The sequence below is a fragment of the Salvelinus alpinus genome, chromosome 10 (assembly GCF_045679555.1).
Source record: "Salvelinus alpinus chromosome 10, SLU_Salpinus.1, whole genome shotgun sequence".
Lineage (NCBI taxonomy): Eukaryota > Metazoa > Chordata > Actinopteri > Salmoniformes > Salmonidae > Salvelinus > Salvelinus alpinus.
The window spans coordinates 54642482-54664813 of record NC_092095.1 but is presented as its reverse complement, the minus strand read 5'-3'; the positions used below and the strand labels follow the sequence as shown (position 1 = coordinate 54664813).

At 44.5% G+C, this 22332-nt stretch overlaps 1 protein-coding gene and 1 non-coding gene across 5 annotated transcripts in view; both read right to left on the bottom strand.

Moving 5' to 3' along the window:
* LOC139532258 (sodium-driven chloride bicarbonate exchanger-like) overlaps nt 1–22332 on the bottom strand; it is a 45895-nt gene that overhangs the window by 16781 nt on the left and 6782 nt on the right. For 3 of the 4 annotated variants that reach the window (XM_071329648.1, XM_071329646.1, XM_071329649.1), the window contains 6 exons: nt 13682–13763; nt 12119–12274; nt 3875–4016; nt 3630–3790; nt 3243–3431; nt 142–230 (listed from right to left, as the gene is read on the bottom strand). In XM_071329648.1, the coding sequence (XP_071185749.1) occupies nt 142–230; nt 3243–3431; nt 3630–3790; nt 3875–4016; nt 12119–12274; nt 13682–13763 (819 nt within the window). The remainder of the gene's footprint in view (nt 1–141; nt 231–3242; nt 3432–3629; nt 3791–3874; nt 4017–12118; nt 12275–13681; nt 13764–22332) is intronic. The other variant, XM_071329647.1, reaches the window with a different exon arrangement.
* LOC139533104 (U2 spliceosomal RNA) lies at nt 7884–8075 on the bottom strand. Its single transcript, XR_011666702.1, has one exon. It is a non-coding gene; the product is annotated as a U2 spliceosomal RNA (small nuclear RNA).

The following is a 22332-nucleotide window of genomic DNA, read 5'->3' as shown; positions in this document are numbered from 1 at the left end:
GTCAATAAAAAAGTAGAATTGTGCTTAGTGGAAACTTTTGGGTAGCCTGGTAGCCAACCTTAGTATGACAACAACCATACGAGTTGGCTATACAGAACATACAAATAATGGTGCGACCAGGCTAGATGAGTGGAGACTTACCTTGCTGAAGTCCACATGGCTGTTCTCCCGGCTGACATGTTCCTTGCCCTCTGTGGTGGCTGGCTGGGACTGGGGAGAGACTGTCTGACCTGGGAGACATCAGGACAGGAGAGAGCCAGCCTGTTAGTCACTCTCACTGGACAACATACTGCACTGTATTCAGATTAAGACTTTTAGTGTAACATTATAATCTAGATGAAATTCATCAATTGATTAATCCTACCTAGATTAAAGAAGGAATGTGGCCTTGACGATTGTCTTTGTGATCAAAACGTTGCACTTCCTAAATTGAATTTGCAAGTAGTAGTATTTTACTTTTGAAGGTTTGGGACTGCCCAAGAGATTAGAGAAAACACAGGGAGATTATCTATGGCGTACTGGAGGTAATGAAGTGGTTATGACTGGTTTCTGTGCTTGCAACATCTAAATGAGTTCCATTTGAGAAAGGCCCAGTGTTAGTCTCAGACTAGATTATAGGCGTCCTGGCTAGTTGCCTGTATAGATCTCCTCATCTGGGTCCATTGTTGGGATAGGGCAGTAACCCTGGCCAACAGCCTGGTGGAAGCTGAAGCGAATAGAGCAAGGCAGGGATTGGCTGTCTGGATCTGAGGGGAGGTAGCCACGGCAGGAGTGCTTTGACGGGGTGGGGCTTAAAGATGGGGAAGAGGTGATGGTGGAGGTGGACACACACAGAGAGCATGGCCTGCAGGAGAAGGCCTGTCTGAAGGCCTGTCTGCGTGTGTTTGTGTCAGTCTTGGGGGGTGCCTTCGTCTTAAAGGTGCAAAAGAGGGGGGAGCTGTCGACTGGATTTGTAAACGAACACACATACATGCACACAGACACAAGCAGACACAAGCAGACGTGTATACAGTATACAAATACTTATGTCATGCAATAAAATGCAAATTAATTACTTAAAAATCATACAATGTGATTTTCTGGATTTTTGTTTTAGATTCCTTCTCTCACAGTTGAAGTGTACCTATGATAAAAAATTACAGACCTCTACATGCTTTGTAAGTAGGAAAACCTGCAAAATCGGCAGTGTATCAAATACTTGTTCTCCCCACTGTATATGTATATACACAGTTGAAGTCGGAAGTTTACATACAACTTAGCCGAATAAATTTCAACTCAGTTTCACAATTCCTGACATTTAATCCTAGTAGAAATTCCCTGTCTTAGGTCAGTTAGGATCACCACTTTATTTTAAGAATGTGAAATGTCAGAATAATAGTAGAGAGAATCATTTATTTCAGCTTGTATTTCACATTCCCAGTGGGTCAGAAGTTTACGTACACTCAATTACTATTTGCTAGCATTGCCTTTAAATTGTTTAACTTGGGTCAAACGTTTTGGGTAGCCTTCCACAAGCTTCCCACAATAAGTTGGGTGAATTTTGGCCCATTCCTCCTGACAGAGCTGGTGTAACTGAGTCAGGTTTGTAGGCCTCCTTGCTCACACACGCTTTTTCAGTTCTGCCCACATATTTTCTATAGGATTGAGGTTTGGGCTTTGTGATGGCCCCTCCAATACCTTGACTTTGTTGTCCTTAAGCCATTTTGCTACAACTTTGGAAGTATGCTTGGGGTCAATGTTCATTTGGAAGACCCCTTTGTGACCAAGTTTTAACTTCCTGACTGATGTCTTGAGATGTTGCTTCAATATATCCACATAATTTTTCTTCCTCAGGATGCCATCTATTTTGTGAAGTACACCAGTTCCCCCTGCAGCAAAGCACCCCCACAACATGATGCTGCCACCCCCGTGCTTCACGGTTGGGATGGTGTTCCTCAGCTTGCAAGCCTCCCCCTTTTTCCTCCAAACATAACGATGGTCATTATGGCCAAACAGTTCTATTTTTGTTTCTTCAGACCAGAGGACATTTCTACAAAAAATACAATCTTTGTCTCCATGTGCAGTTGCAAACCGTAGTCTGGTTTTTTATGGTGGTTTTGGAGCAGTGGCTTCTTCCTTGCTGAGCGGCCTTTCAGGTTATGTCGATATAGGACTCATTTTACTGTGGATATAGATACTTTTGTACCCGTTTCCTCCAGCATCTTCACAAGGTGCTTTGCTGTTATTCTGGGATTGATTTTCACTTTTCGCACCAAAGTACGTTCATCTCTAGGAGACAGAACGCATCTCCTTCCTGAGCGGTAAGACAGCTGCGTGGTCCCATGGTGTTTATACTTGCGTACTATTGTTTATACAGATGAACGTGGTACCTTCACGCATTTGGAAATTGCTCCCAAGGATGAACCAGACTTGTGGAGGTCTACAATTTTTTTCTGGGGGCTTGGCTGATTTCTTTTGATTTTCCCATGTCAAGCAAAGAGGCACTGAGTTTGAAGGTAGGCCTTGAAATATATCCACAGGTACACCTCCAATTGACTCAAATCATGTCAATTAGCCTATCAGAAGCTTCTAAAGCCATGACATAATTTTCTGGAATTTTCCAAGCTGTTTAAAGTCACAGTCAACTTAGTGTACGTAAACTTCTGACCCACTGGAATTGTGATACAGTGAATTATAAGTGAAACAATCTGTCTGTAAACAATTGTTGGAAGAATTACTTGTGTCATGCACAAAGTAGATGTCCTAACCTACTTGCCAAAACTATAGTTTGTTAACAAGAAATGTGTGGAGTGGTTGAAAAACGAGTTTTAATGACTCCAACCTAAGTGTATGTAAACTTCAGACTTCAACTGTGTACATATATGTACATATATATGTACATATATATATATATACACAATATATATATATATATATATACACAATATATATATATATACACACACACACACACACACACACACACACACACACACACACACACACACACACACACACACACATATGACATATGACACACACACACACACACATATGACATATGACACACACAGACACATACAGACATAGACACATACACACAAACAAAAGGAGAGAATGTAGATAGTAGTTGAGATATTAATCAAACAACGCATCAAGTCACATAGAAACACAATACAGGAGAACAATCAGAAAAGCCACAAAACTGTGATTTGTGTGTGGTTGGTTGGTTGGTTGGTTGGTTGGTTGGTTGGTGAGCTCACCGTTCTTGTCCATGGAGTGGGGCTCGGAATGCTTTTTGCCAATGTCGGCGAAGGAGCGTACGATGGGGATGCGGTTGGCCAGCTTCTTGTGGTTCTGGTGGTGGTGCTGCTTCAGGAGCGCCTCACGGATCCTCCTCCTCACGTCCTCCCCCACCGCGGCCGACACCTCATGCTGGTCCAGGACCATATCTGAGAGAACACACATATAGATTGGTTAGGGGTTTGAGTGCCTTGCTCAAGGGCACAACGGCAGTAGTTGGCACCTCATATTCTAACTCCGGTAACTCTCCAGTTGCAGACTCACACCCGCCAGACTTTCCCCGTCGACCCTCAGATTTGAACCAGCAACCTTCTGGCCACCCTCCAATCCAGCACCACTCTACGTACCGGCGATCTCCTCCAGTGAGTTGGCCCTCATGTCCAGCAGCACAGTGCCGTTGAGGATGCAGCTCCTCAGCTCAAATAGGCTATGAAGAGACAGGGTGGCCACGTAGGGCTTGCTCCAACGCTCGCCTCCATCCTCCACGTCCTCCTCAAACTTCAGCCACCTACACACACACACAGATACGCATAAGCAGAAAAACGGACACCTGATTGGCTGTGAAGCTGGAGCGGGTCGTGCGATTGGTTACCTGGCGGTCTCCTTCCACTCTGCATCCTCGCCCTCTCTCAGGCAGATCTCATCCAGCTCAGTGAAGAGGGCATGAGGTATGTGCTCCTCATCACCATCCTCTGTCCCCAGAAGGAACTGCACCCTCTGGGCAGGAGTGTCTGCTGTAGAGGGGTAGAGGAGGCGAAGGAGAGGGTTGGGGGTGTGGAGAGGGGGGAAGAAAGGGAGAAGGGGGAAGATGAGTAAGAGAGAAAGGGGGGTGAGAGAAAGAAAAAAAACTTTTTTCCCAAACACAGTGTGTCTAAACTCTGGTGTCCACCCAGCGTGCCCTAGACCTTCTGTCTGAGGACCAACTAGGGTCACCTAGCCACATAATAATACACACAGGCACAAACGACCTGAGACCACAGCAGGAAAGGGTGGCCACAGCACTGACGGGAGTGATTGAAAAAGCTTCTTCTACTTTCCCCAATGCACAAGTGGTTATCTCCACCCTGCTACCACGAAAAGACTTCCCTGCTACAATACAGCTGGTAAACGCAAGTATTTCCTGTGACTGTGCCTCAAAACCAAATGTTTTCCTAGCCCTCCACTCCACCCTGGACTTGAACAGCCTCTATGACCAGGTCCACCTGGTGGGCAGCACAGCCCACCTTCGCCCGGACTCTAAAGGACATCGCTCTTAAATGCAGCCCCAACACTTCACACAGGAGCAACTGATCAATAGACACCCCACCCAGACCAGCGAGACACACTCCCAGACCTGCGGGACCCCCCCCCCCCCCTGACCCCCACATAGAAAACCCACACCAAGAGGACCTACATCCAGACCACAACACCACCAGACACATACACACCCCCACCCCAACCGATCAACACCCCCCCCAAGTCAACCATGCACACACCCCATTTAGGCCCCCTCAGATCAGACCTATGCCCCTCCTGCCCACCCCATGCACCCCACCCCCACAAAGAGGACCTCAACATGGAAGTCACACATACGCCCAGGCAGTGAGCGGGCAAACAGGCCCAACCCCCACTCTTACACTAGCCCAAGCCAATAGCATGTACCAGATGCTCAGCAGGCTCTGCTCACACTTCCTGGCCTGAGGCCAAACCACACGACCAACAACATTAGACACTTTATGGAACACAAAGCCTTCACTATCTCATCCTGGAATATCCAAGGCCTGAAGTCATCTGCCTTTGGCCTAAAGATCAGGAACCTGGACTTCATCAAAGAAATCGGAAATGCAGACATTGTCATCCTACAAGAAACCTGGTATAGAGGAGACAGACACACTGGTTGCCCTTCTAGGTGACGGAGAGCTGGTAGTCCCATCCAACAAACTAACAGGTGTGAAACATGGAAGGGACTCAGGGGGTATGCTAATTTGGTATAGAGCAGACCTAACTCACTCCATTAAATTAATCAAAACAGAAACATTTTACATTTGGCTAGAAATTCAAAAGGAAATTACCTTAGAAAAATGTCCTTCTGTGTGCTACCTATATCCCCCCACTAAAATCCCCATACTTTAATGAAGACAGCTTCTCCATCCTGGAGGGGGAAATCAATCATTTCCAGACCCAGGGACTAGACCGTGGCGACCTAAATGCCAGAAACGGACAAGAACCTGACACCCTCAGCACACAGGGGGACAAACACCTGCCTGGAGGTGACAACATTCCCTCCCCCATATGCCCCCCTAGGCACAACTATGACAACATAACCAACAAAAATGGGTCACAACTCCTGCAGCTCTGTCGCACACTAGGTATGTACATAGTCAATGGTAGGCTTCAAGGGGACTCCTATGGTAGGTACACCTATAGCTCATCTCTTGGCACTAGTACTGTAGACTACTTTATCACTGACCTCAACCCAGAGTCTCTCAGAGCGTTCACAGTCAGCCCACTGACACCCCTATCAGACCACAGCACAGCAAGTCACAGTCTACTTGAACAGAGCAATACTCAATCATGAGGCATCAAAGCCAAAGGAACTGAGTAATATTAAGAAATGCTATAGATGGAAGGAATGTAGTTTGGAAACCTACCAAAAAACAATTAGGCAACAACAAATTCAATCCCTTTTAGACAACTTCCTGGACAAAACGTTCCACTGTAATAGTGAAGGTGTAAACTTGGCAGTAGAACATCTCAACAGTATATTTGACCTCTCAGCTTCCCTACCAAATCTAAAAATCTCAAATAGAAAATGAACAACAATGACAAATGTTTTGATGAAGAATGCAAAAATCTAAGAAATAAATTGAGAAACCTGTCCAACCAAAAACATAGAGACCCGGAAAACCTGAGACTACGCCTTCACTATGGTGAATCACTAAAACAATACAGAAATACACCACGGAAAAAGAAGGAACAGCACGTCAGAAATCAGCTCAATGTAATTGAAGAATCCATAGACTCTAACCACTTCTGGGAAAATTGGAAAACACTAAACAAACAACAACATGAAGAATTATCTATCCAAAATGGAGATGTATGGGTAAACCACTTCTCCAATCTTTTTGACTCTATAACAAAGACCAAACAGCAAAAACATATAAATAATCAAATACAAATCTTAGAATCAACTATTAAAGACTACCAGAACGCACTGGATTCTCCAATTACCTTGAATGAACTACAGGACAAAATAAAAACCCTCCAACCCAAAAAGGCCTGTGGTGTTGATGGTATCCTCAATGAAATGATCAAATATACAGACAACAAATTCCAATTGGCTATACTAAAACTCTTTAACATCATCCTTAGCTCTGGCATCTTCCCCAATATTTGGAACCAAGGACTGATCACCCCAATCCACAAAAGTGGAGACAAATTTGACCCAAATTACTACCGTGGGATATGCGTCAACAGCAACCTTGGGGAAATCCCCTGCATTATCATTAACAGCAGACTCGTACATTTCCTCAGTGAAAACAATGTACTGAGCAAATGTCAAATGGGCTTTTTACTAAATTATCATACGACAGACCATGTATTCACCCTGCACACCCTGATTGACAAACAAACAAACCAAAACAAAGACAAAGTTTTCTCATGCTTTGTTGATTTCAAAAAAGCCTTCGACACAATTTGGCATGAGAGTCTGCTATATACATTGATGGAAAGTGGTGTTGGGGGAAAAACATACGACATCATAAAATCCATGTACACAAACAACAAGTGTGCGGTTAAAATAGCCAAAAAACACACACATTTCTTCCCACAGGGCCGTGGGGTGAGACAGGGATGCAGCGTAAGCCCCACCCTCTTCAACATATATATACAATATATCAACGAATTGGCGAGGGCACTAGAAAAGTCTGCAGCACCCAGCCTCACCCTACCAGAATCTGAAGTCAAATGTCTACTGTTTGCTGAAGATCTGGTGCTTCTGTCACCAACCAAGGAGGGCCTACAGCAGCACCTTCTGCACAGATTCTGCCAGACCTGGGCCCTGACAGTAAATCTCAGTAAGACCAAAATGTTTTATTATTTTTATTTCACCTTTATTTAACCAGGTAGGCCAGTTGAGAACAAGTTCTCATTTACAACTGCGACCTAGCCAAGATAAAGCAAAGCAGTGCGACAAAAAACAACACAGAGTTACACATAGGATAAACAAAAGTACAGTCAATAACACAATAGAAAAATCTATATGCACTGTGTGCAAATGGAGTAAGGAGGTAAGGCAATAAATAGGCCATAGTAGAAAAGTAATTACAATTTAGCAAATTAACACTGAAGTGATAGATGTGCAGATGATGATGTGCAAGTAGAAGTACTGGTGTGCAAAAGAGCAAAAAGTAAATAAAAACAATATTTTTATTTTATTTATTTAACCTTTATTTAACTAGGCAAGTCAGTTAAAAACAAATTCTTATTTTCAATGACGGCCTAGGAACAGTGGGTTAACTGTCTGTTCAAGGGCAGAACGACAGACTGTACCTTGTCAGCTCGGGGATTCGAACTTGCAACCTTTCAGTTACTAGTCCAACGCTCTAACCACTCTAACCACAGTCCAACGCTCTACTTCCCGGAGGTACTGCAATACCGGGTCGATGCGTGGAGCGGACGGAGCAAGCCCCATTTCCGACTCCCTGTTCAAAAAATCCATTTAATATGTAGTCCCCCGATGGGGGACGTATCAGATATTAAACTGATAAGAACAGATACTACACTTGATCTGAGCCAAAAGGCCGAGAAGCGAATATGGGGATGAGTTAGGTAGTTGGGTTGGCTATTTACAGATGGGCTATGTGCAGCTGCAGCGATCGGTAAGCTGCTCGGATAGCTGATTTTTAAAGTTGTTGAGGGAGATAAAAGTCTCCAACTTCAGCGATTTTTGCAATTCGTTCCAGTCATTGGCAGCAGAGTACTGTAAGGAAAGGTGGCCAAAGTGGGTGTTGGCTTTGGGGATGACCAGTGAGATATACCTGCTGGAGCGCGTACTACAGGTGGGTGTTGTTATCGTGACCAGTGAGCTGAGATAAGGCGGTGCTTTACCAAGCAGAGACTTATAGATGACCTGGAGCCAGTGGGTCTGGCAACGAATATGTAGCGAGGGCCAGCCGACGAGAGCATACAGGTCGCAGTGGTGGGTGGTATAAGGGGCTTTGGTGACAAAATGGATGGCACTGTGATAGACTGCATCCAGTTTGCTGAGTAGAGTGTTGGAGGCTATTTTGTAAATGACATCACCGAAGTCGAAGGATCAGTAGGATAGTCAGTTTTACGAGGGTATGTTTGGCAGCGTGAGTGAAGGAGGCTTTGTTGCGAAATAGAAAGCCGATTCTAGATTTAATTTTGGATTGGAGATGCTTAATATGAGTCTGGAAGGAGAGTTTACAGTCTTGCCAGACACCTAGGTATTTGTAGTTGTCCACATATTCTAAGTCAGAACCGTCCAGAGTAGTGATGCTAGTCGGGCGGGCGGGTGCGGGCAACGATCGGTTGAAAAGCATGCATTTAGTTTTACTAGCGTTTAAGAGCAGTTGGAGGCCATGGAAGGAGTGTTGTATGGCATTGAAGCTCGTTTGGAGGTTTGTTAACACAGTGTCCAAAGAAGGGCCAGATGTATACAGAATGGTGTCAGCCCAAGAATTGAACCCTGTGGTAACCCCATAGAGACTGCCAGAGGTCCGGACAACAGGCCTTCTGATTTGACACACTGAACTCTATCTGAGAAGTAGTTGGTGAACCAGGCGAGGCAGTCATTTGAGAAACCAAGGCTGTTGAGTCTGCCGATAAGAATATGGTGATTGTCAGAGTCGAAAGCCTTGGCCAGATCGATGAATACGGCTGCACAGTACTGTCTTTTATCGATGGCGGTTATGATATAATTTAGTACCTTGAGCGTGGCTGAGGTTTACCCGTGACCAGCTCAGAAACCGGATTGCATAGCGGAGAAGGTACGGTGGGATTCGAAATGGTCAGTGATCTGTTTGTTAACTTGGCTTTCGAAGACTTTAGAAAGGCAGGGCAGGATGGATATAGGTCTGTAACAGTTTGGGTCTAGAGTGCCTCCCCCTTTGAAGAGGGGAATGACCGCGGCAGCTTTTCAATCTTTAGGAATCTCGGATGATATGAACAGACTAGTAATAGGGGTTGCGACATGGCGGCGGATAATTTTAGAAAGAGAGGGTCCAGATTGTCTAGCCCAGCTGATTTGTACGGGTCCAGGTTTTGCAGCTCTTTCAGAACATCTGCTATCTGGATTTGGGTGAAGGAGACGCTGGGGAGGCTTGGGCAAGTAGCTGTGGGGGGTGCAGAGCTGTTGGCCGGGGTTGGGGTAGCCAGGAGGAAAGCATGGCCAGCCGTAGAGAAATGCTTCTTGAAATTCTCGATTATCGTGGATTTATCGGTGGTGACAGTGTTTCCTAGCCTCAGTGCGGTGGGCAGCTGGGAGGAGGTGCTCTTATTCTCCATGAACTTTACAGTGTCCCAAAACTTTTTGGAGTTAGAGCTACAGGATGCAAATTTCTGTTTGAAAAAGCTAGCCTTTGCTTTCCTTACTGACTGTGTGTATTGGTTCCTGACTTCCCTGAAAAGTTGCATATCTCGGGGACTATACTATAATAATAGTATTCCAAAAAAGGTCCAGTCACCAGGACCACAAATACAAAGTCCATCTAGACACCGCTTGGGCTAAACATCAGTGCCACAGGTAACTTCCACAAAGCTGTGAACGATCTGAGAGACAAGGCAAGAAGGGCATTCTATGCCATCAAAAGGAACATAACATTCGACATACCAATTATGATCTGGCTAAAAATACTTGAATCAGTTATAGAACCCATTGCCCTTCATGGTTGTTAAGTCTGGGGTCCGCTCACCAACCAAGAATTCACAAAATGGGACACACATCAAATTGAGACTCTGCATGCAGAATTCTGCAAAAATATCCTCCGTGTACAACGTAGAACACCAAATAATGCATGTGGAGCAGAATTAGGCCGATACCCGCTAATTATCAAAATCCAGAAAAGAGACGTTATATTCTACAACCACCTAAAAGGAAGCGATTCCCAAACCTTCCATAACAAAGCCATCACCTACAGAGAGATGAACCTGGAGAAGAGTCCCCTAAGCAAGCTGGTCCTGGGCCTCGATTCACAAACACAAACACACCCCACAGAGGCCCAGAACAGCAACACAATTAGACCCAAACAAAAAGATAATTACTTGACACATTGGAAAGAATTAACAAAAAAACAGCGCAAACTAGAATGCTATTTTTCCCTAAACAGAGAGTACACAGTGGCAGAATAACTAACCACAGTGACTGACCCAAACTTAAGGAAAGCTTTGACTATGTACAGACTCAGTGAGCATAGCCTTGCTATTGAGAAAGGCCGCTGTAGGCAGACCTGGCTCTCAAGAGAAGACAGGCTATGTGCCCACAAAATGAGGTGGAAACTGAGCTGCACTTCCTAACCTCCTGCCCAATGTATGACCATATTAGAGACACATATTTCCCTCAGATTACACAGATCCACAAAGAATTCGAAAACAAATCCGATTTTGATAAACTCCCATATCTACTGGGTGACAAACCGCAGCGTGCCATCACAGCAGCAAGATTATTATTTTTGAACTTCTGTGAGTGTAATGTTTACTGTTCATTTTTATTGTTTATTTCACTTTTGTATATTATCTACTTCACTTGCTTTGGCAATGTTAACATATGTTCCCATGCCAATAAAGCCCCTTGAATTGAAAGAGAGACAGATAGACAGAGAGAGAGAGAGAGCATGGTGAGCGAGAGAGAGAGAGAGAGAGCATGGTGTGAGAGAGAGAGAGAGAGAGAGAGAGACAGAGAGAGAGAGAGAGAGAGAGAGAGAGAGAGAGAGAGAGAGAGAGAGAGAGAGAGAGAGAGAGAGAGAGAGAGAGAGAGAGAGAGAGAGAGAGAGAGAGAGAGAGAGAGAGAGAGAGAGAGAGAGAGAGAGAGAGAGAGAGAGAGAGAGAGAGAGAGAGAGAGAGAGAGAGAAAGAAGAAAGAGAGGGATAAAAAAGGATAGAGCAGGAGAGCGAGAAGAGGTGTGAAGAGACGTCAATCAATGTAGCCTTGGTGCCAGTCTGTTCTGCACTCTTACCAACGGTCTGGCCTCACGGCAATCTCAACTTTCACTATGCAGACAGATTTTGTGCGGGGTCACTGATTTAGTTTGAGAAATTCGACATGAGCTAGCAACTATTCGTCAGGACAGACAAATAGCGGTTGCTTAGCAACTTGAGAAAAAAGGATCTGTGGTACAAAAAAAGTGATAGAATTCCAATATTTGCATAACCCAATATTTGCATTACCATTGCGTTATTGAATCAGGATCACAACTTCTGTTCTCTTTTGGCTCATTAATGATAGTTGGCAAGACCACAAAGAGATCTGAGACCTGACTAGTGTCAATGACAGAGAAACAAGAACAAATGACATGTCACACATTTTCACAGGGAACATTTTGTCAGTACACTGCCCCTATAGACTTACACTCTTAGAAAGAAAAACTACTTTGAAGAACACTTGTTGGTTCCAGGTAGAACCCTTTCAGTTCCAAATAGAACTGTTTGGGTTCCATGTAGAACCCTTTCCACAGTGTGTTCTGCATGGAAGCCAAAATGGTTCTACATGGAACCAAAAAGGGTATTCCTATGGGGACAGCTGAAGAACCCTTTTGGAACCCTTTTTTCAAATAGTGTGGTTTGGTCACATTTTCACAGGGAACCTTCTTTGCAGCACACTCCCCCCATAGACTTACTGTGGGAGGGTGATTCTCTGCCATCGCCGTCCACCCCAGATTCCCTCTCTTTGGATCTCTTCCTGCTGTTTTTGTTGTGGCCGCCATGGTGACGGTGACGTCGGTGGGACTTCCTCCCCAGGGGAACGTGGACCCCGATGTAAAGGGTCCGGTGGCCTGGGGACACAATGAAAACGTGGCATCAAACTACAATCACTATAACCCCAGAAATGTAGGGCCTACAACCACAGGGCCTACCATTCGTGCATTTACAAAAATGTACTTTTGAAATGTGATGCATTCATTAAAACGCAAGGCCCTGATGAAGAAGAAAAAATCACTTGGGTCAGATTCATACAAAACAAATGACAATTTGGTGTCAGCTGGAAATGAAATACTGAAGCACTGCAATGATATCACATACTTTCTCACTCTCTCTCTTTCTCACTCCCCCTCCATCTTTCTCCCTCCCTCGTTATATGCCACACTCTCTTCCCTGTTCCTCACTCTCTCTCTCTCTCTCTCTCTCTCTCTACCAGGGTGAGCATAATCTATGCTGACTCCAATGCTGAGCTAAAACAGCCAAAATGGCCTGCCCTTTAGGTCTCAAACCAGCTGTGGGAGAGCCAGGGTACACAGGGTGACATGGACAAGACCCTGGCCACTCATATCTCTGTCATATCTCTGTCATATCTCTGTCCCCACCTCCAGGCCTGCTTTAACAGCACTACTCAGTGGAAGTACTGTTTAACAAAAACAACCATGCCCAGAAACTAAGGCAGTAAGTCAAGGACAGGATGATTCTAGCAATATGTCTCCCTGAAACGTCATGTGTGACAGCCTTAGCGTGTGGCCTGTTACAGTCACAACAACCACAACATGCATCTCTGAGTCAGCCGGCAACACACTGACATCAACAAAACATCCAACATGGTATATCACAGTACAATAGAGTATATCTCCCTTTGAATGTGTCGTAGAGACTATTATGAAAGACAATAGGGCAGCCTAGGAGATGCCTGGTTGAAACACTGAGGACCCTGGCTGCCGCTTACAGTCTGTGAGTCAAGACAGGAGGTTTTCTATAAAATGATCACAACATCTCTCAGGCCTGTGAACTTGCTGATGTGATGGAACGTCTGTTCTCTCCCATCCTGCTCTCTGTGGCATGAAAGTGACACACGTATTAAGACATTCGTGTGTGTGTGTGTGTGTGTGTGTGTGTGTGTGTGTGTGTGTGTGTGTGTGTGTGTGTGTGTGTGTGTGTGTGTATCTCGTCTTCACTACAGTGTCCTCTCTCACAAATCCATAGGGTCTCCTTATGGGGTAGCAGGGAATACTACTCCTGAGCAAATACAGTGTCACAGCGACACAGAGTGTCTGAGAAAGGTCACTGGGTGCATTCCAGTTTTCTTAACCTGCTCCCGGTCCTTGTCTACTTGCGTCCTCTCCTTCCACCCATAAGTGATATGAAGTCACAGACTATGTAAAAGCAGAATAGGGTTAGGTAGAGGTGGAGACAAGGGGAGGAAGCCAGTTTAGACTAATTGAGATGCATCCCTTAAACTGTTAATGTTGACTCACCTTCCAGCTCCTCCTTCTCAAAGTTGGTGTTGAGCATGGAGCGAGTGCCCCCTCTGTCCAGGACCGCCTCCTCATCAGTCCTCTATAGGAGACACAGAGAGAGAGAGAGAGAAAGATATAGGGAAAGAGAAAGAGAGAGAGAGATAAAGAGAAAGAGAGAGAGATAAAGAAAGAGAGAGAGAGATAAAGAAAGAGAGAGAGAGAGATAAAGAGAGAGGGGAGAGAGAGAGAAAGAGAGAGAGAGAGATAAAGAAAGAGAGAGAGATAGATAAAGATAAAGAGAGAGAGAGATGAAGGTGGGCCGAACAGGCCCCCATTAACATCGACAGGGCTGTAGTGGAGCGGGTCGAGAGTTTCAAGTTCCTTGGAGTCCACATCATGGTCCAAACGACTTAATACGCACATATATTTACAGTATGTACAGTATAAAGAGAACCATTCCTTTGCACATAAAGAGATTTTCACAGAAAAAGCTCAGAGTGCTGTTTTTTTAATGGGCCTAGCACACGAGTGGTGAATTTGGCCCAGTGACCATTCCACCATGTCAAAATGACCATTCAGTACACGGAGCCACATTTGAATTTAAAAAAAAGCCAAAACGCTTATATAAGAGGCCTCTGGCGTCCTGCCATCCTCCTGCTGTAAGAGGATGAGTCCTTAAATAAACACACAGCAGCTTCATGAGGCTAACTTCATCAGACAGTCACCATGGCAACTAATGTGGCCAATCACAATTTTTATGAATTCACCTTCCCTGACTACCCAGATAGTTTTATTGTTTTAGTCACATTTTATTTTTTTTTTTTTACAAGGATGCTTCCTCATGCGCGTGGTCAGATATATACTGACTCTCACACAGCTGCCGAGAGGAACACTGTTTTTGACCCAAAAGACTATCCTGATAATGGCTAGGATTGTTGTAGGAGAAATACTGGTTGTGGGGTCGAGAGTCTCAGAGGGTTGATGGGGTGTGTATATATATATATATCTATATATATATATATATATATATGTGTGTGTCTGCGTACTATTCGCTAGTGAGTGTCCCCAAAATAACATGTTTCTGTCCAGGGGGTTGTAGGCTTAATCTTTTTGCCAAATACCATGAAGTGACATAGGAGGTGCTGGGTGCCAGTGGAAAGCTGGTAAAACATGAGAGTCAGGGCTATACTCACAGATGCCGCGTAATGCTAGTTAATTCCCTTTGGTAATCAGCCACACTTCATTCACAATCATCTCTAAGCACAAGTCAATGCTACACTCAAATAATCTCTGGACACCACTGAGCTTTTCCATATTGCATCATTTGACAATCTAATCAGACTAGATTGTAATCAGCACTTAATGCGATTGGAAAACGTAAACAGTGAATCTCCAGCACTTTGGTTAGACGGTGTAGAACCATATAACAACAGTGTATTAGTAATACAACAGACATGGAAATGAGCTACAGATAACAGTGGTTGTATTATTCCTATCATGTCGCTTAATTATAGAACTCTGATGTGTTCAGGCCTGCAGCTGGTGGAAGCACCTCAGAACCTGACACTGGCTCTACCCCACAGCTTCCAAAAGGTACAGTTGAAGTCGGAGGTTTACATACACTTAGGTTGGAGTCATTAAAACTAGTTTTTCAATCATCCACAAATTTCTTGTTAACAAACTATAGTTTTGGCAAGTCGGTTAGGACATCTACTTTGTGCATGACACAAGTCAATTTTCCAACAATTGTTTACAGACAGATTATTTCACTTATAATTCACTGTATCACAATTCCAGTGGGTCAGAAGTTCACATACACTAAGTTGACTGTGCCTTTAACCTCTCTTGGGTAGGGGGCAGTATTTTCACGTCCGGATGAAAAGCGTGCCCAGAGTAAACTGCCTGCTACTCAGGCCCAGATGCTAGGATATGCATAGTATTAGTGATTTGGATAGAAAACACTCTGAAGTTTCTACAACTGTTTGAATGATGTCTGTGAGTATAACAGAACTCATATGGCAGGCAAAAACCTGAGAAAAAATCCAACCAGGAAGTGGGAAATCTGAGGTTTGTAGTTTTTCAACTCTTTGCTTATCCAAGATAAAGTGGAAATGGGGTCATATTGCACTTCCTAAGGCTTCCACTAGATGTCAACAGTCTTTAGAACCTTGTTTGAGGCTTCTACTGTGAAGTGGGGGCGAATGAGAGGGGAATGAGTCAGAGGTCTGCCAGAGAGCCACGAGCTGACCAGGTGCGTTCACAAAGACAAAGGAATTCTCCGGTTGGAACATTATTGAAGATTTACATTAAAAACATCCTAAAGATTGATTCTATACATCGTTTGACATGTTTCTACGGACTGTAACGGAACTTTTTGACTTTTCGTCTGCACCTAGTGATCGCGCGTCATGAATTGTAATTACTGGGCTAAACGCGCTAACAAAAAGGATATATTTGTACATAAATGATGGACTTCATTGAACAAAACAAACATTTATTGTGGAACTGGGATTCCTGGGAGTGCATTCTGATGAAGATCATCAAAGGTAAGTGAATATTTATAATGTTATTCTGACATCTGCTGACTACACAACATGGCGGATATCTCTTTGAGTTGGTCTCTGAGCGTGGTACTCAGATTATTGCATGGTGTGCTTTTTCCGTGAAGTTTTTTTGAAATCTGACACAGCAGTTGCATTAAGGAGAAGTGGATCTAAAATTCCATGCATAACAGTTGTATCTTTTAGCAATGTTGATTATGAGTATTTCTGTAAATTGATGTGGCTCTCTGCAAAATCACCGGATGTTTTGGAACTAGTGAACATAACGCGTATTGGAGTGGCCATCACAAAGCCCCGACTTCAATCCTATAGATCATTTGTGGGCAGAACTGAAGAAGTGTTTGCAAGCAAGGAGGCCTACAAACCTGACTCAGTTACACCAACTCTGTCAGGAGGGATGGGACAAAATTCACCCAACTTATTGTGGGAAGCTTGTGGAAGGCTACCTGAAACGTTTGACCCAAGTTAAACAATTTAAAGGCAATGCTAACAAATACTAATTGAGTGTTTGTAAACTTCTGACCCACTGGGAATGTGATGAAGGAAATAGAAGCTGAAATAAATCATTCTCTCTACTATTATTCTGTCATTTCACATTCTTAAAATAAAGTGGCAATCCTAACTGACCTAAGACAGGGAATTTTTACTAGGATTAAATGTCAGGAATTGTGAAAAACTGAGTTTAAATGTATTTGGCTAAGGTGTATGTAAACTTCCGACTTCAACTGTAAGACACCAGAGCCTATTAACATAACAAAATTATACCACAGAAGTCAAATGTGAAGCAGTTTAGGTGCATTATACTTGGACCAAAATGAGCTGTGTCCCAAATTATTGTTTAGTTTGGCTATATGTGTTGTTGTCCTGCTGTTACACTGCTCTGTCTGTTTATAGCCTGCTAAGCTCCAGGCAGAGGTTGTTAAGGTGGAAGCCCCCCTGGCCTTAACTTTACCCCACAGCTGGAGCAACCCTAGCCTTAACCCTGGCCCTGACCCTGGCTTTACCCCACAGCAACCCTGGCCCTGTCCCTGGCTCTACCCCAGAGCTGGAAGTAACCCTGTGCTTAGACTGGCTCTACCCCACAGCTGGAAGTAACCCTGGCCATGACTCTGGCCCTGGACTCTACTACCCCCCCCCCCTTATTAACATAACAAAAATATACTACAGAAATTATATATGAAGCATCTTTGCAGTTCAGATCAATCTGGACAGTATTACAAATGCTTGTGTATTTTCTGCATTCCATTTAGAATGCTGGTCAAAAGCAGTGCACTATACAGGGAATAAAAATCCATTACATACGCATCTGGTGACTGAATGACTGTGGCTACAGACCAATCAAAGATGGTCCTACACAGCCAGTCCTGGATGCTGAAGAAGATTAGGCTAACCCAGGCCAGGTTGCTGGAGAGAGGAGGCACCCACACATGGGCGCCCATGTGACTGAGCCTAGAGGATCATGGGAATGTTCTGGACAGATGTTGGTGGGGTTGGGTGGGTTGTGGCCGGGTGGGCTTAGACATCACATTTACATTACATTTAAGTCATTTAGCAGACGCTCTTATCCAGAGCGACTTACAAATTGGATCACATTAGACCGTCTCAAATGAGGAGAGTGATTTCTCAGAAGAAGATCAAGGAATTATCAAAAGAAAGTACACAGACGTTTTCAGGGCTGGTTTGTTTGTGAATGTGATATTGGATGTCAATTAATTTACGTCTTTCTTCAAGGAATGGTCCACTGACCCATCATGTGGGCAGTGTCAGTGTGCTCACTGATTATCTGAGAAGTCGGACACAAGTACAGCTGAAACTGTCCGACTGAGATCTCTAGTATAGAGGCTGTGGGAAGAAGCATTAAAAGAGGAATGGAAGAAAGAAAGAAAGAAAGAAAGAAAGAAAGAAAGAAAGAAAGACAGACAGAGGTCCTAATCAGCCATGTTATAATCAGAGTCCCTTTGGTGTAGGGCACGGAATTTAAAAAGTCACAAATGCATGCTTTTGTTTATTCAATGATGTAGGGCAAAACTGTCATGTCATTAGATTTATCAGGCAGCATGGCTGTCATAGCAGAGAGTGGAGCGCGAGAGACCACCCTTGGAGAAATGTGAAGGGTGACCAGGGGCAGACCCTGCTGCTGCTATCCCCAGAAGGACACATGGCACCCTGGGAAATCCCCTCGTTCTCAGTGACATCATAATGAAATCCCCCACCTCCTGCTCCCTGGCTGCTAGCCCATTAGAAAAATGTTTGGTCTGATATAACAACAATGAAATAACCTATGAGAATGTCTTATTATAAAGTCTGGGTCTGATCAAATATTGAGTGCCAATTCAATTTCAATTCAGTGAATTCAGGAGATAAATCTCGGTTCAATTCATAAGTAGGTTCAATTCATTCATCTTACATGATACTAATTCTATTAATGAATCAAATTTCAATTCACCTCCTAATCTGAGGGAGTTGGAATGGAAAGGACTCCACCACTGACCACACAATCTTTTTTCTTTTTTTTTTACCCCTTTTTTCTCCCCAATTTCGTGGTATCCAATTGGTAGTAGTTACAGTCTTGTCTCATCGCTGCAACTCCCGTACGGACTCGGGAGAGGCGAAGGTCGAGAGCCATGCATCCTCCGAAACACAACCCAACCAAGCCCAATGCATCATGACACAATGCCCATCCAACCCGGAAGCCAGCCGCACCAATGTGTCGGGGGAAACACCGTACACCTGGCGACCCGGTCAGCGTGCACTGCGCCCGGCCCGCCACAGGAGTCGCTAGTGCGTGATGAGACAAGGATATCAGGATATCCCTGCCGGCTAAACCCTTCCTAACCCGGATGATGCTGGGCCAATTGTGCGCCGCCCCATGGGCCTCCCGGTCGCGGCCGGCTGCGACAGAGCCTGGACTCGAACCCAGAATCTCTGGTGGCACAGTGCCTTAGACCACTGCGCCACCCGGGAGGCTCACAACACAATCTTAACAGAGACTTTGCTCATGAACTCATGCTGAAGTCTCGTTAGATCAACACGTTGAGAAAAGAGGTCAATAAATCCGTCTAGAACGCCAACTGTCTTTCTCTGTGCCGGGACCACTATAGGAGGACGGAGTGGTGCTCCGTGTCTTCTGTTCAGTTTGACAAACGAGACAGCATCTCCGGCCTGCAGCAGGTTTCTGTCTCTATCTCTTAATAGCATGGTGTTGGGGACGGGATCTCCTGCAGGCTGCAGAACACTGACGGAAGAGCGGCAGAGAGAGCGTCCCCCCCGCCACAGATTTCATCTCCCCACAAATGCTAACCTTTTGCCATAGGTGTGTAAATCCCAGGATCTAACCCTGGATGAGATATACACAGCACTGATTAAATCCGCTCCTATCATGCTCTCTACTTGGTGACGACATCAGAGCAGCCAGTGTGAGGTGGGAGTTGCTCTCCATGCCCGGACGTGCGCGCACACACACACACACACACACACACACATAAATGCACAGAGAAATGAGCACGCTAACAAACGCATATCCAGGCCTAGTTCTGCAGGCAGTTAGTCAGCTTGATAGGAATGAGCGGAGCAACACATGTAGGGGGAAGTTGCTGTAGCCCTAGACTGAAAACCAAAGGAGGACGAGGAAGTTGACATCATGTAGGGGGAAGGGGAAGCTGCTGTAGCCCTGGACTGAAAACCAAAGGAGGACGAGGAAGTTGACATCATGTAGGGGGAAGGGGAAGCTGCTGTAGCCCTGGACTGAAAACCAAAGGAGGACGAGGAAGTTGACATCATGTAGGGGGAAGGGGAAGCTGCTGTAGCCCTGGACTGAAAACCAAAGGAGGACGAGGAAGTTGACATCATGTAGGTGGAAGGGGAAGCTGCTGTAGCCCTGGACTGAAAACCAAAGGAGGACGAGGAAGTTGACATCATGTAGGGGGAAGGGGAAGCTGCTGTAGCCCTGGACTGAAAACCAAAGGAGGACGAAGAGGTTGGCATCTATGTGATTTCCACATTTGGCGAGTTCAGGGTTGACCTTGGAAATATGCCTGCCATTGGCTTCTCTCCTCTCTGTTTACTAGACACCAAGGCCATTCCAAGGCGCATTCTCCTGTACTCTATGCACTCCACATAGATGTATTAGAAATGGCATGTAGCTGCATTTTCTGCATTTCCCATCAGCAATTATCCATGATTTATTATGTGTCATTTGACTATTTACTGAAAGCGTAGTCTTATTCTTATCCTAAAGCGTCTCTCTGGGAGACAGAAAGAGACAGAGGAGGAGAAACACGTACAGTTGCTTGGTATTCAGTTCAGAGCTACAGCAGCCTCCCCCATCTCCCTACACGTGTTGCTCACTGATGCACTCTGCTCCTTCCTGTCAAGCTGACTAACTGTATGTATCATCTGTGCAGTGTAGGTCCACAGGGCCATTTGGGACACAGCCTTGAAAATAGAGCCCTGAACAGAACAGGGACAAGGAAGAGCTTCATCAAACGATTTAATTGAAGTTTACAACAGTCCCCCTTTAATCTGGACTGCATCCAATACACTTATATTTGCTGATATACAGATTTGGCGGTAGAGGTGGGATGGGAGGGGTATCGGTTGTCTATTTAGTAAGTAAGCTTTGTCCGAGCCAGAATGGCCCATAGCGCAGGAGGCTATCTCCTGTTTCTGTAGCGTGAGGCAGATTGATGTACAAGTACTCCCGCTGGACAGGGCGCTAGTCTATTGCAGGGCATATCCGGCGTATGTGACAATAAAACATCTCATATAAACAACCCTGTGAACAGGTTTCCTGCGTTGAATCCAAAAACATCAAGGACACACGTTCTTTATAAAGTGAAAAGGTACAAAAGTGAATATTAACACAATCGTTTCATTTACTCCAGCAACTTGATTACCGGTTTTGTCTGTCAAATTGTACTTTTTGTCGCTTTTTTCCGTGACAGTGACCAAGCAACAAAAAACAAGAATCAAGCCGAAAGCCTCCAAAACCAAAATCCCTCTACGGATTACAAACAGCAGGTGGCCCGGAATAGAATTACAGTTTCACAGGTGGCGCTTTCATTCCCCCAGCCAGCTAGCCTATCAATACAATACACCACTGACCCAAATCAGCCGCCAAACCTAGTAGTCTGTATCCCCACTAGCCACCACTCACTCTAATGAGTTCTGACATCAATGCACTATTATGGAGTGGGTGTGACTGTGACCTTAGGAATCAACAAAGTCAGTCAGTATTTCCTGAGACCTGAGAGAGGTCAGACCACCAGGAAGCTAATTGACTTAGATAAGGCTTGTGACTAGATGGAGTACAGCTACCACCGAAAGTTACTTTTTGTAGCAGGTTAGGAGAGCATTTTAGCTAACCTTAACCCTTTTCCTAACCTAATTCAGTCCAGATTTGGATAATCCAGATTTTCTATCTGTAGAGCATCATACTATCAACAAACTATCTGTTGATAAGCAACTGCTTGCTTAGGTTATGGTTAGGTTTAGAATAAGGGTTAGCGTAATGGTTAGAGTAAGGGTTAAGTTTAGGGTTAGGATAAGGGTTAAGGTTAGGGTAATTCTCTTAACCTGCTGCGTAAATTCTAACCTGCTATGAAAAACTCACTGCGTAGCTACAGTATATACCATCTAATCAAAACTCTAGATAAGCTGTACTAACTGATACTGGTAACAAGGACGACCCACGAAGGAGCACTGGAGGCTTGGAGGTGATGACAAATGAGGTAATATACACTGGTCCTATGTTTCATAAACTGATATAAAAAATCCCAGAAATCTTCCATACGCACAAAAAGCTTATTTCTCTCAAATTTTGGCACACATTTGTTTACATTCCTGTTAGTGAAGATGTATCCTTTGCCAAGATAATACATCCACCTGACAGGTGTGGCATATCAAGAAGCTGATTAAACAGCATGATCATTACACAGGTGCACCTTGTGCTGGGGACAATAAAAGGCCACTCTAAAATGTACAGTTTTGTCACACAACAGCACAAATGTCTCAAGTTTGGAGGGAGAGTGCAACTGGCATGCTGACTGCAGGAATGTCCACCAGAGCTTTTGCCAGAGAATTGAATGTTAATTTCTCTACAAATAATCT